This window comes from Populus alba, chromosome 12 (assembly GCF_005239225.2).
Source record: "Populus alba chromosome 12, ASM523922v2, whole genome shotgun sequence".
Classification (NCBI taxonomy): Eukaryota; Viridiplantae; Streptophyta; class Magnoliopsida; order Malpighiales; family Salicaceae; genus Populus; species Populus alba.
In genome coordinates, this window is record NC_133295.1 from 14,224,146 (window position 1) to 14,240,337 (window position 16,192).

Below are 16,192 nucleotides of genomic sequence, written 5' to 3' on the forward strand. Positions count from 1 at the left end.
CAGTGTCCAACTATGATATGACTTTGATTGGTTCTTCTCTTCTCCTCTTTTCTTTGTCTTCTCCCTGGTAAAATATGATTTTTTTTTTTATATTTGTGTTTTTGCATACAATTTAATCCCATTTCTTTTTATTGATATATTTTTTTATCTTTTACATATATATATATTTTATAATTTCACCCCATCATTTGATTTCATTTTATTTTTATATCAAATTTAATTTTTATTTATTCTTTTAATTGCTATTTATATATTTACTTTTATTATTTTTCTAATTGAATTTTATTTTGTTTTTCAATTCATTTTTATTTATCTAATTGAATGACACAATCATGCTAACTTGTGTTTGCATTTTTATGAACTCTTTTTGTCATTGTCCAAGGGGGTGTTTAGAGTTGTGTCAAGTAGCCTTTTTTTTTTAATTAATTTTATTTAAAAAGTAAATTTTTAATATTTCTAGATTGTTTTATATGTTGATATAAAAAATAATTTTAAAAAAATAAAAAAAATATTGTAACATATTAAAAAAATAATAATTAAAGAATAATTTTTACCACACTACACCCTATCCGATTCAAATTGTCCAAGGATAAGGTGTGATCTTGCATTAATAAATTAGGTGGGAAGTTACAGGATGAGTATGGTGAAACTTTATCACTGGGCAAGGCTCCTGTTGTCCAAACTTGGCATCATGCACGGAGAACATATCAATTATTTTACATTTGGATGTTTTATTCCATCTTTTATTGTTTTCATGCACTTTTATTTTTATTTATTTTTATTGTTTTCATGCACTTTTATTAAAGTATAGTATGGTGGGTGCTTTCCAATCTTTATGGTGGGCCTTCCAGGGATCAAAAGGAAAAAAAAAAAAAAAAATTCTTTAGGAATCTCTCTATATTTCTGTACTTTCCTCGAATTGAAATAGGCAACAAAAGGAAAATTGATCCTTTCTAGTTATTTACTAAGATTTTTATCTTAAAATATTAATTAAAAAAAACTATAGTTTATAGCTTATTCTTAAATATATTGCCTTCCCCAATAGAAGAAATTACAATTTGGTCCATTCATTGGTCATTGTAATGAATTTTTTAGTAAGTTGAAAAAAATAAAAAACTCATTGTTGGTGGATATGTGATTAAATGCATAGAAGAATCGAAAAAGACAACGTTTTGTATGGTTAAATGAATAGAGGATTCAGGTTCAAGGCACTAACTTTTTTATTGATTAATCATAAAATACTTACCTCCCTACCTCATACTTCTATATATACATAGATGCAGTCCACTTAATTTTTTTTAGTTAGTATTAGTATTTCAATTAATTTTTTAAAATCTTAAAATTAAAAATTATATAAATTTTCAATAACTCTAAAATTTATAACATTTCAAATTAATAATTTCTAAATGGTAAATACAAAACCCGACCAAATACTCAACTTAATTTGTATACAAACAATGGGGTACTACTTTTGTTAGTTGTGTTATTTAAAGGGTTATTCCAAGTCCTCCTATGGCAGCATCCCAATCTTAGTTTTGAGCACAGACCATGGCCAGAGAAAATTGAATTATTTCCTTTCATATATTAAATTTAAATCCGAGATTATAATTATAGCTACAAAACCAAACTTGATTTTGATCTCATTAGAGATCTGTTATGATTTACGAATTGTGGGATTAACTCAAGTTATAATAATTAATTTAAAGAAATTAAAATGAAATTATTTTGGTAAAATAAAAATAAAAATATCCAGAGCAAAACCCAATTCAGGTCGGCAAGCCACTAAGCTAACATGCCGACGGGGTTTTACACGTGGGAAGTCAATTTACTCTTCATCCATTCCACATCCCAGGGATGAGTTTGAAATAATGATTAAAGATTTTGAATTTCCACATGCCTGGCTGGAGCTCTTCAATACGACGAAACGAAATTGTTAATAAGAGTGCAAAATCAAGGAAGCAGGAGCAATCTAGGTATTTATAGCATGGATAAAGAGGTAAATCCCCATTAGGAAAGGAGTGATTAGGGGGCTTCCCTTTGACAATTCAGCACAAAATGTCTCCTGTTGTTGATTGAATTTGATTCGGTCTAAACGGAACATGTTTCCGGCGACAATCGTGGTGATTGTCAAGGAGATGTCATGTGATTGTGATTATCATTTGGTAAGATATTTTGCTCTCTTTCGGTAATAATTATTTTTAAAATATTTTTTTTTAAAAAATAATGTAAAAATATTAAAAAGATCTAATTTGAATTTTTTTTTAAAAAAAAAAAATAGAAATTTTACTTTGGAAAAAACAAAGGCTGAGTTTGTTTGAGATTGTTTGGGATTGTGATAATGGTTATGGTGATTAAAGTATTTTTTCATTTAAAAATATATTAAGTAATAGTTTTTTTATTTTTAAAAATAATTTTTGATATTAAAGTATCAAAATAATAAAAATATTTAAATATTTTAAAAATATGAGTTGGGTTGTGCTTCCAAATATATTGCAGTCTTATCAGTCAACAGTAAAATCTTATTGAATTGCGGTAGAGTTCCAACTTCCAACATAGGACCTCTTGCAATGTTCGAAGCCAACCTAATGAAGAAAAAAAGACTTAATTTTATTGACCCGAGATCTCTTATTAAATTGCTGGAGCATTCCCAATACCATGCCTTGAAGAAAACCCTTCCTTTTCTCCCTTTCAAAAGAAAATGAGAATTGTGATAAAATCGATAAAACTAAAGAATTTTATTTATTTATTTTTTCTCGGTAGTGATCTAAAATTGGCAAGTCTGTCTTTCATTTCCTTTTTTTATACAAATAATATAAATAAATTAATTTCCAAATATATTATAAAGAAATGATTCGATTTTTTTTTAAAATTTAGCAATTAATCAATAGCCATGTTTTTTTTTTTTATGTCCCAAAGGGACATTCAATAGCATGATTTTGATGTTGAAATGTGTTAACAATATTTGTATAAATTTTTTTAATAAAAAAAACTTCTAATCCGATGATTTTTTATTGGAGCCCTTACAAATGCAATATTTTTTCTTGAAAGAGATCTCCGTCTTGACATGTAGCAGAATCTATACCTCGGAGAACAAAAAAAATATACGAATATAAACAAACACATTTGCCTTCGAAGGAAAATTTAATAATAATAATTATTTGTTCCTTCAAGAACAAGACAAATTCCAGACCAACACTTCGTGTGCAAGAAAATCTTAGAAAATTCTTACATCGGACAAAAGATTATCTACGATGGCAGACAAGAGGACATCGGACCTGCTATCATCTTGTCTTTTATGTACTCACCAAAAAAAGTCCTACAGATAAATTACAGGCAACGTTTTCTTCCTCCCCCCCTCCCTTCCCTCTCCCTCTCTTTCTTCGCTCTTTCTTAAAGGAAATGAGAAGATCCCATCATTTTCTCCTCCTTTTCTCTGCTTTCATTTTTGTTGTTGGCCTATGAAAAGCTGATCAATCAATAATCAGCCACCTCCAGCCTCAACCTCTTGAGTCTTTTAATCTCAGTTTAATCCAGGTAATTAATCTGTATATCCCACTATTTAATCCTCCATACGATCACTATTGCACGAAACAATATCTGCTTCTTTCAAATGTTGTAAAATTAAATTCCTCTAATTTTTTTTTTTTGGTTTTAAAGAATGTAGGGAGTTGTTATTACACAGTGGTTATTACAACAAGCTGTTCCTCTCCAAGATATACTCGTGATCATATTAGTATTGCTTTCGGTGATGCTTATGGCAATCAGGTTTGGTCTTCAACTGATTTTTTTTTGGTTCATAATGTGGATTTTTTTTTTAAAGGTATGGAATGAGGAGGTGAATGTTGGATATGTGTATGCGAGGGCAGAGGAGAGTGAGAAGGAAGGTTTAATTACAATTGGAGGGTGTTCGAAAAAAAGAGGGAGAATTTAGGCATGATTGTGTTTGTTCATATTGCTAATATTGGAAAATTAAGTCAAAATTGCATTCAGTTCTTCCTCTTTAACGATCCAATTTGGGTTTTTGGAAATCCTTTTCGATGTAGGTGGAATAGAGTAATTAAGGGTCGTTCTTATTTTTCTTTCTTTCCCCTTGAAACTCTCTTATTTGTGGCGTAAGTGGTGTGTTTCATCTTGTTTTACCTTGTGTGCATTGAACTTTTGACATATTTTTGGTGAAAAACTGTTGCTCGTAGCAAGAAGTTAACGAAAAGTTCCAAGTCATTTGATTTATGGGCTTGCCCTTTTAATTTATTGTTCAGATCTATGCACAAAGGTTGGATGATCCATCGAGAAGAACATTTGAACGGTGTTCCTCCGATTCATTTCAGATATCTGGACCATGTGGATATCAGATATGTTCTGTCTATCTCTACAGAAGCGGACCAGATGGTTGGAAGCCTGCCACCGTGAGGATTTCTGGTTATTAATTGTTGTGTGTGGTCTCCACTTCATCATTTTAACAACATCATATTCTTAGATTGTTCTTGATGATATGTATATTGTATTAGTTAAATCTGAGGAAGAACTTAGATGAATGCTTAGTGTTGATTTTGGTTCATTATTTGATTATATTTTTTATTGCATACACAATTGTATTCTATTAAATTAATCCAGGTTTCTAGTTGTTACTTTTACCTACATCCCCAGATATACGGATTTAATTTGTGCCACAAACTTCAGATGTGGCGAACCATTTCCATATTTCTTCCTGCGAAGTTGGAACTAGCTACTATCGTTCTGAGTGGATTAATAGCCTGTGGAGGTTGGACTGGTGTCAAGGGAGAGAAAGAAAGATAGGGGGTTCTGAAAGTTCTGAAAGGTGTTTGTTATTTTATTTCTTACTTGATTGATGAATGCTCAATACGCCTTGGTTATATGTATAGACTTGTATCCTAGCCTAACAATGATTCTACCTGCTGCAAAATTGCCAATAAGGATGATGCTAATTACCAGAAAAAACCAATCTACTCTACGGTAAAATGTGTCTTCGGTTATAGTAGAATTATTTTTGTGCCTTTGGTTAAAAAAAATTAAGCTTCTTAAGTGGGGTGTTGATGTTTTTTTTTTTATATTATTATTATTTTTTTAAAAGTAAAAATATTTTGAATTATTGATCAAGAGCTTTTTTGATTTTGCATAATGTTTTTAGTACTTACCTCCAAAGTAAAAAAAAATTAATATTGTGTTAATGGATAAGAGTATTTTAAAGTTTTTAATTTTTAATAATATAATACAATTACATTTTTAACCTTAAAAAGAATCAAAACATAAGCTTATTATTTAAGAGAATTTTTGTACTTTATATGAGTATTTTGTGTAGTTACTAAGGAGTGTTAGTATTTTTATTTTTATTTTTTTTTTGATTTTTTCAATTTTAAAACTGTTGAAGTGTGCTTAACACGCCCTAAGCTGCGGATGATGTCATTGTCATTTAGGTGGTGTTTGTGACATCACCTAGTGGACATAACTGACATTTCACCATCTTCCTATACATCATCATGTTCTCTTTATTTTTTTTTGGCTTGTGACAGCTTACGGTGGTCGAATTATCACTATTAAATCGTTTAATTTTTCTTTCCTTTTCCTTTCTTAGCAAGCAATGTAAACCATTATTCTTTTCATTTTTTACTTTTCAATTTTTGTCGTCATTTAATTAATTTCTTATTTTGTTTCTTTTTATTTATAATTTTTTTTTAAATTTATTTATTCAATTATAATTTCTTATATGTTTGGTTTTTCATTTCAATCTTTACTTTTTAATTTTTTTTATTTTATCCTTGATACTTTTGTTGATTTTTTTTTAATTTTATTATTCAATTAAATATAAAATTGAAACCTTATATTCTTATTCTTATTATTACTTATTTTTAATTTAAACCTTATTCTTTTAATTTTTTTTCTCTTTTATTAAAATTAATTTTCAATTCAAATTAAACCATGAAACCAATAATTGAAATTTTTTTTTGGCCTTTTCTCACGCTCATTTTTGACGCCCGATTCGACAAACACAGAATTGGGGACTCTATTGTCACCTCGAAACTTGGGTTCTTGACAGGTCAAATCTTCCTAGGGAAATTCGAACCTGGGAGTCCCTTGTCGGCCTCCGGGGAGCCCTGCCAGTGCCAGCCCACCCAAAGGTGGATTGGTCAGACAGGTTTAGCTACTATCATAATAAATAATATTGATATCAAATATATTATTTTTTTTTTAGGTTCTGCAAAAGGGGAATCTTGGCATTGCATACATCACTGTGCGATTCCCAGTAAATACTGTGTTTGTTATAACTGGATTTTTGAGTTCTTTCATCGGAATAGTTTTTTTGATGTGGTCAAAGGTTTTTTTAGACTTATCTTTATCCTCCTGCGAGTCCATTAGCAAGTCTGCTAGACTTTTTACTTCCAACATGATGCAGTTACTGTAAATCTAAGTCTGCTAGTCCATTTATAAGTCTCTTGGGCTCATAGGACTTAACGGGAGAGCTAGTTAGTTCGAAACAGTCGATGTTTAGCGCTGTCTCAAAAACATCAGAAGATATTCCTTACAAATTATAAATATCTAATAAAAATACGAGTGCGTATGCTTACTGGTTTCTGGCTTGTTTCAAAGAATCTAGACGTAGAGATCAAGCTAAGAGAAGAGCTGACAGCAACTCTATCCCAAGTTTTATCGAATTTGTTTTACTAAAAATAAAAACCTTTTCTATTGAATTTATGTTTTTGTTTTTGTTAATTTCAATTCAGTTCATTTTTTTCCTTGCTTTTTAATGGATATTGGGATATTATATAAGGATGAAATTGAAATTTACACACTTTTTGTTACTATTCCTTGTGAAAATGAACAGAGGGGCATTTGGAATAGAAATTGAAGATATTGGGGCTGATTGAAATAAAAATAAAAGATGTGAGAGTTGATTGAAACAAATCAAAAGTTTCATGTTAAGCAAAGACAACACAGCAACACATAAATCTCAAAGTTTTATTTAATTTTAAATAAAATAAGCCATTCCTAATTAGCCCCCATAAGCAACGGTCCTTCCCTATTTTGATTTTGTGATTCACTTCTATGGATTTAGGTTCGGTTTTTTAATTTTACATTAAAAAAATATCAATTCAATATTTTTTTAAAAAAACAAATATATTTTTAAATAGTACTTGAAAATAAAAACTACTTATTTTCAAACAGTAACCAAAGCAATGAAAAATCAAACCAAAGTATGGTTTAGTTTTCCACTTTTGACTCAATTCTCACTTTTTCAAGGCAGCGGGGGACGCTTTCCAAGCTAGTTCATCAAAAGCGAGTATACACCCACCAGGCGGTGATCTTTCTGAGAGTGGATGCGCAGCTCTAATCCAGTCTCCGACAGGCCAGCTTTTTTCTTCATCTCCTTTGCCTATAGTCTAAAACCTTGCCGTAACGGAGTTTTTCTACAGTGAGAACAGAAAGGGTTTTTGGGCAAGGCTAGAAAGCAACCCACCCTTCGACACCAAGAGATAAGAGCTGAATATTGTTTAAACCCATCTCCTCCATCTTTGTGGTTGTTGCCTGTGCTTGGAGTCAGAGAGACAGTGAGAGCCCGAAGAACAATAATTACTCTATCAAAATCCAAGATAAAGTGACGCCTAAAACATTTATTCGCATCATGGGCTGGTTAGATCCTTCATTAGGGTTCTTTAGGTTGCCCAAGGATCGATCAGGCCATGGATGAGTGGAATTTACTAATCCATTCAATTTTATGGTTGTTGGTTTGTCATGATCTAGCTATTATGAGAAGAAGACTCAGTGATGTATACTTTTGCAGACTTGTAAGTTTTTGTATCTGTTTCCAAACATTTTGATGCTTGAGAATATAGGTGTGATTATTGCAGCCGCGTCTACGTTTGGGAAGGAGCACTAATCATAATTATGTGGGATAATAGCTCCTAATGGCTGGTAGTTACCCCATAAAGAGTGACAGATGATCTATGCTCTGCCAGGAACATAGAAGGGGCAGATATGAATAAAGAAAGTATGGATCTAATATGAAAGAGAGAATAATTGAAGTGCTTAGACATGAAATTCAAGAAGGAGAAAAGAAAAAAGAAAAGATTATTGACGCCTCATAATGAAGGGTCCGTCTAGAAGGTACGCCAAGATAATTTCCACCTCGTTATGAAACACGGTATTTAATGACAGGACAACCATCCATGTGCTACTACGTACAATGATATGGAGAGCATCCACTAGTTTCACATTATTTTTAATAATTTTTTTATTTGTCAAATTACCAAATGTATCTGAATATTAAAAAAAAAATGAAAAAGCCCAAGTTTTTTTTATTTCAAGAGTAAATTAATTATTTGATGTAAAAAATTAATTATTTGATGTAAACTACATATATTTTTCTTGCTGCTTTCAAGGGTAAGAATGTTATTTTATTTTCACCTAAAGTTCCACCACTAGTACTGAATATGGTATCTGTTGCTTTAAAATACGTGGCATTTTCCCTTCATTCTACTGCTAAAACTCACAGACCCAACCGTCATTCTTTACCAGTCTAGTCTGGCTTTCGGATACACACAGAATTTTTGGAAAAACCTAGAAGATTTATTAATTAATTAACTTGATTCTTCGCCGAGCTGGACATATGGCTTCAGTTTTTAGTTTTATGGATGGAACTCATGCATAGGTTAGATGCTTTATTGCAAGAGTTTTTCGCTTCAAAATTGAGTAAAATATCAATGATCATTCTGCTAACAATACGCATATTGCCCATGTAAAGATTCGTGATCTTGTGAAATAATCATTTTAATTTAATAATTTAAGTTATTAAATGAGATACTATAATATAATTTATATTATTTTTTAATATATTTATTCAAATAAAAACTTCTTGGATTTGAAACTTGCATAGATTTATTTTATCTTGTGTTTAATTTTTATTAAATAAATAGAGATCGATGATAAGATTCAAACTTGTGATCACTTGATCACCAAGACTCTGATATCATGTCAAAGAACCATCTCAACCTAATAATTTAAATTGTTATGTAAGATATCAGGATATAATTTATATTATTTTCTAATAGTTTCTTTTAAAATAATTTTTTCTCTGTTTTTTTTATTCTTTTTTAATCTTCGATGGTTTTAAACTAATGGTAGAGAAAATAAAGATTACATCTAATCATGGAATCAATAGTTTTGAGCTATTGAATATTGTAATTTATATCTATCAATTGAGTTATAATCGAAAATATACAAACTATCTTGTTTTGTTTTCTCAACAGGATCAATTTATGGCCCCGACTAGGCATGGTGTCATTTAAGGAAGCAACTGAAAATGATGCTCTGTATATATATATATATATATATATATATCAGGTAGGAGTATTGCTTTCTGAACTTTTATCAAGTTAGACTGGTAGCCTTTGGTAGGTGATGCGTTTCAAAGGAGGGAGGCTTGAGATCTTGATGGCGGGAAACTCGAGCAGGCCATGGTTTTGTATTTTTGTACGGGCGAACAGGAGGAGGAAAATTGGCCCTTAAGGCCAGGCGAATCAAAGTGGGAAAATTACGTAGAGATGTCAATTTCTAGGGTGTGATTGGATAAAAAAAGTCACCCTTGCTGTTGACTTGCAAGTGAAGGCAGGGCTAGCCAAAACCTGTGCCTAAAGCTCATTGCCTGGCCGGCTAGACTAGCTAGAAAGTAAAAATGTTTTGAGATTGTTGTGGCAGATATTTTTTTTATATTAAAATATCTGTTTTTATATTTTTGAAGGGTATATGTGCTTGACTTAATGCCACGTTTGGATAAGTTAATTTGTGATTTATATGCACGCATGTTCAAATAACAGAGAGCAAGAGAATATTGGAGCAGCATTTTCTGTGAAAAAATCTAAGGAGTCATCTTTACCAAACATTTCCCAATTAAATTCATACACTAAATTGTTTTCTCAATTAGATCCCCAAGGTATCGGGCATTCATTCCTCAATAAAAATCCTTCCATGCATGTTTAACAACGTTCATATATGTTTTTTGAAGCAATAATTGAAGAGATTTTTATATTTTCGTTGTGAAATTGTGAAAGGACCAATTGGAAAATATTTAACATGCTAGGGTGCATGAAGAGTATTATTTCGAGACTAGATTGAAAATCAAGTGATACATTAAGGACTACGTAAATATACTTTCATATAAAAATAAAAATAAAAATTTCTATTTAGCTAGATGTTAATTAAATAATTGTGTGTCTGCGTGGTGAAGCATATATATTGTGGTCATAAAGCGGTTTAACCAACTAGTCAACGTGAAAAATTCTAAAATCATGGTAGCTATGTTGAAAAAGACCCTAGATAAAACAGGGAATTATTATTATTATTCCTCAATTTGTTTGATTTAAAAGAAGAAGAAGAGGAACTGTAGCTAGAGGCCTAGAGCTGATGGTCCAGCCATGTTTCTTGAAGCTTGAGGCATACAGGAGGTTATGCAAACATTTGGGAAATTTAAGCTATTGTTTTTTTTCTTTTTCTTTTTTCCTCTACTATAGAGCTTAAGTTCCAGTTCGACTTAGAGAGGTTTTGAGTTCTTTCTTTTTTGGGTTTTTAGACTTTTAAAGAAAATATATTTTTTAAAAAAATATAGTTGTTGAAATTTTAAAAGACTGATTGTATCATTTTATTTATACCACAAAAATAAAAATAAAATTTTAAAAACAAATAATTGATTTTTAACAACACCATATTGCTAACTTACTTTGGTTCTAAGCTTCTCTTCAATAAGTAATGGAAAAAAGAAATCATATATATATATATATATATATATATATATATATATATAAGGGAAATAAGAAAAGGAGTAGGTAAAAGCATGCTGTAAAATTATTGATAGATCAGTCGAACATCAGGTACTTCTCCATTTTCATCACTTCTATGGAAAGGAATAACACCACTCCAAGATTCAATTTCCTTCTAAAGAGAATTTTAATTACACTAGAACAAGCATCTTGTTCTTTCTGTGGCAATGACATTGAAACTGCATCTCATGTTTTTCTTCATCGATCGCTATGAATCTTGTGGGGAATTCCGAATGCCAGAAACAAACACATTTTTCAAGAAAAAGAGCATAGTTTTTGTTGGTTTGTGTATAGTTTTTGCTATACACTCTGGTCTAATTAATGTTGGTTTGTTTATAGTTTTTGCTCTTGTTTTCCTGCCTTTTATTTTGCTATCTTTCTTTCTCCCTTGTTCAGAACTTTTTTTCCTCTACCACCTAGATTGCCAATAACTTATTAGTAATATGATTCTCTTTTGATAAAATCTAGGATACTATAAAAAAGAAAAGAGAAAAAAAAGGAGGAGGATGAGGTAGGGGGGCAAACAAAAGTAAGAAAGACGATCATATCATATCAGAATGGGCTAGAAAGCTTTGCAGAATTAAAGTTCCATCCATTCATATGTCAAAACTTTGTTTCGCTCATTCATGGCCTGCCTTGACCAGGCTATAGCTAACTAAGAATGAATATATATAAAACAATTAATTAATTGCCACAAGCTCAACTAAATTATAACTAGGTTGAAGTCTTGACCAAATTAAATCCATGGAGGGTTATTACTTGACAATTTCTTTTTGTGAAAAAAGAGAGTCTCTGTTTGCTTTAGAAATTTATATTTACAAGTATTTCTTTTTAAATTTTATTATAAAGGGAGGGTTCAAAACCAAAACTTTTCACTGCTCCATGCCTGTGGGAACCTGACAGTCCATGCATGTTCAACATTAATATTCATGTGCAAGAGAATATTGAGTATAATATTTCTATGATCTAAAAGCTAAAAATATGTCCATGTTGCAATGTCAATTTGTCACTTACGCAACTACCATTCCACCCATAAAACCCCTATAATCTCTTTATAAATACCAGGCTAGGGTTTTCTGTGCAACCTCCATTAACCACCATCGATCTGTCCTCTTGTCTTTCTTGGTTTAGAGGGAAAAAATGAGGACAGCCCATTACTCTCTTCTTCTTTGTTTTGCCTTCATTTTTGTTGTTCTATCAAAAGCTGATCGTCCAAGCAATCGGGTTCAACCTCATGCTCTTGATCAGTCTTTCAGTCCCGGTTTAATCCAGCAGGCACATACTAATTCATTATTTTCCTGTATTTATTTATAATATCTTTATTACATTTATTTCCATGTATGATCTTGTAAAGTAAAGTTTCTTTTTTCTTTTTCCTAAAGACTGTAGGGACCTGTGCTTACACTCTGATCATTTCAACAAGCTGTTTATCACCCAAATATACAACTGATCAGATCAGTGTTATTTTTGGTGATGCTTTTGGCAATCAGGTTTGGCTTTAAACTTATCTTTATTAAGTACTTTTTTTTTAATTATTTTATGTTTGTTTTCAAGAAAATGTTTTTAATGATAAGATTCATATGTTTTGAACTGTAATTGAAGAACACTAATGATCAAAGAAAATTGTTTTCCTGTGAGGAGAAACTTCTCTTCGCCTCTTAAGGGAGGAAGATTTAAAAAAAAAGAATTAAAAAGCACATCTAAAGTTTTTTTAAGGTTTATTTCAGGTGTGTGTGTGTGTGTATTTTGTAACAATTCATGATGCATGGTAAGTAATATTTATAATAATTCCGACAACCTAAGAACATGTTTAATTACTTTTCAAATATCCAATCACAACAAAATGTATACAAGCTGATTATCTATGATACAAGTAAACATAAAACAAAAATATTATTATTGAGAAAATATTAGTAACCTGTTTTTTCAGAAAAATATATTTTCATTTTCTCAAAAGAAATAATTCAATAATTGCTAATCATCAGTTGTAGATTAATGATCTATATATATAAGTTGCTACGAAAAAAACATACTGAGATAGAATTAAATATTTAATGGTTGGATGGCTGTGCATGGCCACAAAAAAAAAAAAAATCTTGATTTTACTTGTCAAGAACACTCCTTAGTTTAGCTAAATATTTTTTTATTTTTTTAAGATAGATCAAGAATACTATTGCTAAATATGTGATTTTAAAAAATAATTATATATAGAGAGGTTTATTATTTATACCATACTCTAATAAATATTTGTGCTGAGAGTTTTAAATTTATAACCATTTAATCATTAAATATTTAATATCATGTTAAAAAATTAGTTCAACAAAACTCTAAATAATTTGATTCTTTTACTTTCTTTGATGTGTTGATCGATCATCAGGTTTTTGATCCAAAGCTGGTCAACCCATTTACAGCCTCGTTCGAACAATGTTCGACAAATACATTTCAGGTAACTGGATCATGTTCACTTCAGATATGTTATATCTATTTCTACAGAAATGGAACAGATGGCTGGATTCCAGAGAGTGTGAAGATTTACGGTTCATTTTCAAGTCCTGCCTTCTTTTTCTTCAATTCAACTAATGTTCCTGAGGGTCAATGGTATGGAATTGACAAGTGCCAGCATTTTCCCACCGCCCCTCCTCCTCCCTCTTCTGCTCCCGGGCGACAACTTCCCGGCTGGCTTGTGTACTTGATTCTGGGGATTATTGCTACTTCCACATTTTCATTCGATTAACAAGGTTACAAAGCCAGGCAGAAGCACACCCGAGTCTGCTCCTAGCTAGTTTGTTGCTGCTATTTGCTAATTCCGGACTGCAGAAAACCAAACTGCCATATTGTACTGGTACTTGAAATAATACATGTAGGGGGAGCCAGTTTTCTTGTGTGAGATGTTTTTTTTTTTTAATTTGAATTATGTGTTATGTTGTAACTAGTTAATTAACTCTTGTATGTTTCGTCATGGACGAATTTGTGATGATTTAATAGAATTTAGCAGTGTGATGTTGTAAGAGAAATGCCTGGGATATATACTTATAATTGATGGTTGGTGATTTGCCTAGACTTTGTTATTAAATTATGGGGCAGCTTGTTCTGGTGAAATATTGTTTCATATATTCTATAATCATTAAATATGATGAATTTTACTTTTTATAATAATTTCTAAGATTTTCCATCCATTGAAATGTCAAATCACTGAATGAGAGATATTTATTGAATTATTTAAATATGCCTAAGGATTTTAAAAAGAATAAGCACATTTTTTTTAAAAAATTTTTATTTAAAAATTAAAAAATTAAGAAGAAAAAAAAAAAGAAAAATAGTTTTTCATTACCGAACACATGCACCTATAGATGAAGGTTATATTTTGTCTTACAGATATGTTAGTAGTATGGCAAATCAATGGCAACAACCATACAATGGATTTGGACGTTGAAGAGAAAATTGGTCGAGTAATTACAACTTTTCATACTGCAACACTTTTCTAAGCATTTGTCACTGTATTTAAAAAAAAATTAAATTTATTTTATTTTTAATTAATATATTTTAAATATTTTAAATTATTTTGATGTGCTGATCTTCAAAAATAATTTTTAAATAATAAAAAAAATATTATTGACATACTTTTCTGAAGTAAAAAATACTTTGAAAAGCAACAATTACAACTACACTTTTAAACAAGCTCTAAAAGACAATTTAAATTTATTATTACATTCATTTATTTATTTTTCAAAAATAATTTTTAAAAAATAAAAAAAATATTACTTTAACATATTTATTTTTAAAAAAACATTTAAAAAACAAACACTATAATACAATCAACAACCTTAAAATTTAAAACAGTACATGCACTCATCTCATAAATTAAAAGAAGACAAACCAACAACCATAGAATTGGATGGATTAGCAAATTCCACTCATCATCCAAGGCGTAATCGATCGATCCTTGGGCGACATAAAGATCCCTCAAGAAGAACTTAATCAGGGCATGATGGGAATAAATGTAAAGGGCATCCTTTTATCTTGATTTTTGCAAGTGTTATTGTTGTTTTTCGAGTTCCTAGCTGCTGCTCTCTCCGATTCCAAGCACAGGGATTTTGTCTCGAGAGAACTTACCAGCAACTCGGCAGCCACATAAATGTAGAGGATGGGTTTAAAAAAGAAAAAAAAAAAATAAAAAGTAAGCCTCAACAACCTCAAGAATCCAAGAAAGAAGGAAGGGTAAAGAAAATCATTTAGACCTCATTTGTTTGCTGGAAAATAATTTTTTTTTGGAAAGTGAATTTCCAAGAAAGTATTTTTCTGATATTTGGTAATGTAATGGAAAAATAAATTGGAAAACACTTTCCAGTGTTTGGTTATGTCATGGAAAATGAGCTGAAAAATAACTTATTAATATTTTATTTTTCTCAAGTTTATTAAAATAATGAGGAACAAATCTTACAAAGTAAAAAGTTGAATGAGAATGAAATTGAAAAAAAAATATAATTTCATAAATTATCTCAAATAAAATAAATAATAATCAAAATAATAGAAAGATCAAATCTAAAAAATTAAAAAAAAAATGAAAGATGAAGAAATTAAAATAATAATAATCAACATTTCATCAATTATTTCAAATAAAATAAGTAACAATCAAAAGAATGAGGACCAAATTTGATAGATAAAAAATTTCAATAAAAAAATGATAAGGAAAAAGCAAATAGCAATTATAAAAATAAGAACCAAAATTAATATAAAAAATAAAATTTTAAGAGATGAAATTGAAAAATAAATATTTAAAACAAAATATATATAGCAATCAAAAGTTTGAGGATCAAATTTGATATAATCAGCAAATAATGATATTTCTAAATTTTTCACAATTTCTGGAAAGTGTTTTCCCCTCAAAATTTTTCAGGAAAACACTTTCCTGAAAACCAAACCAAATTTTTCTTTTATTGGAAAGTGTTTTTCATTGATCAACTTTTCTAGTGGCAAACAAACACAAGAAAATTTGGGAAGTGATTTCCTGAAAATCACTTTCCAAAAAACAAATGCAACTAAAAGGAAAACACTTTCTTGAAAAATAAAATAAATTTTTTTTTTGACTGAAATTGATTGGAAAGTTTTTCATTGATCGGAAAGTGTTTTTCTGTTGATTAATTTTTTTAATGATAAACAAACACAAAAAAATTTAAAAAATAATTTTTTAAAAATAATTTTTTAGAAAATAAATCATGACGTTAATAATATTTAATAATTTCATAAAAGGCAGCCCCCGCTCTCAATGTGTGGGTGAAATTTCTTGATGTATTTTATTGGAGTGAGATTACAAGGGACCAAGAATATTTAATAGTTTCTTAACCTTACGAGTCATATGTGAC

At 30.0% G+C, this 16,192-nt stretch overlaps 2 protein-coding genes across 2 annotated transcripts; both read left to right on the top strand.

The window, feature by feature from the left end:
- The first annotated feature begins 3,251 nt into the window (after nucleotides 1-3,251).
- Nucleotides 3,252-4,441, top strand: LOC118060685 (embryo-specific protein ATS3B-like). The gene is made up of 4 exons (XM_073403530.1): nucleotides 3,252-3,297; nucleotides 3,467-3,534; nucleotides 3,658-3,765; nucleotides 4,260-4,441. Exons 1-4 carry the CDS (start codon nucleotides 3,252-3,254, stop codon nucleotides 4,425-4,427), a joined length of 390 nt encoding a protein of 129 aa, XP_073259631.1. The 3' UTR covers nucleotides 4,428-4,441.
- Nucleotides 4,442-11,895: 7,454 nt separating this feature from the next.
- On the top strand, nucleotides 11,896-13,887 carry LOC118060684 (embryo-specific protein ATS3B). Its single transcript, XM_035073943.2, has 3 exons — nucleotides 11,896-12,104; nucleotides 12,212-12,319; nucleotides 13,207-13,887. The coding sequence occupies exons 1-3, from the start codon at nucleotides 11,970-11,972 to the stop codon at nucleotides 13,561-13,563; spliced, it is 600 nt and encodes a 199-aa protein (XP_034929834.1). The 5' UTR covers nucleotides 11,896-11,969; the 3' UTR covers nucleotides 13,564-13,887.
- The last annotated feature ends 2,305 nt before the right edge of the window (nucleotides 13,888-16,192 follow it).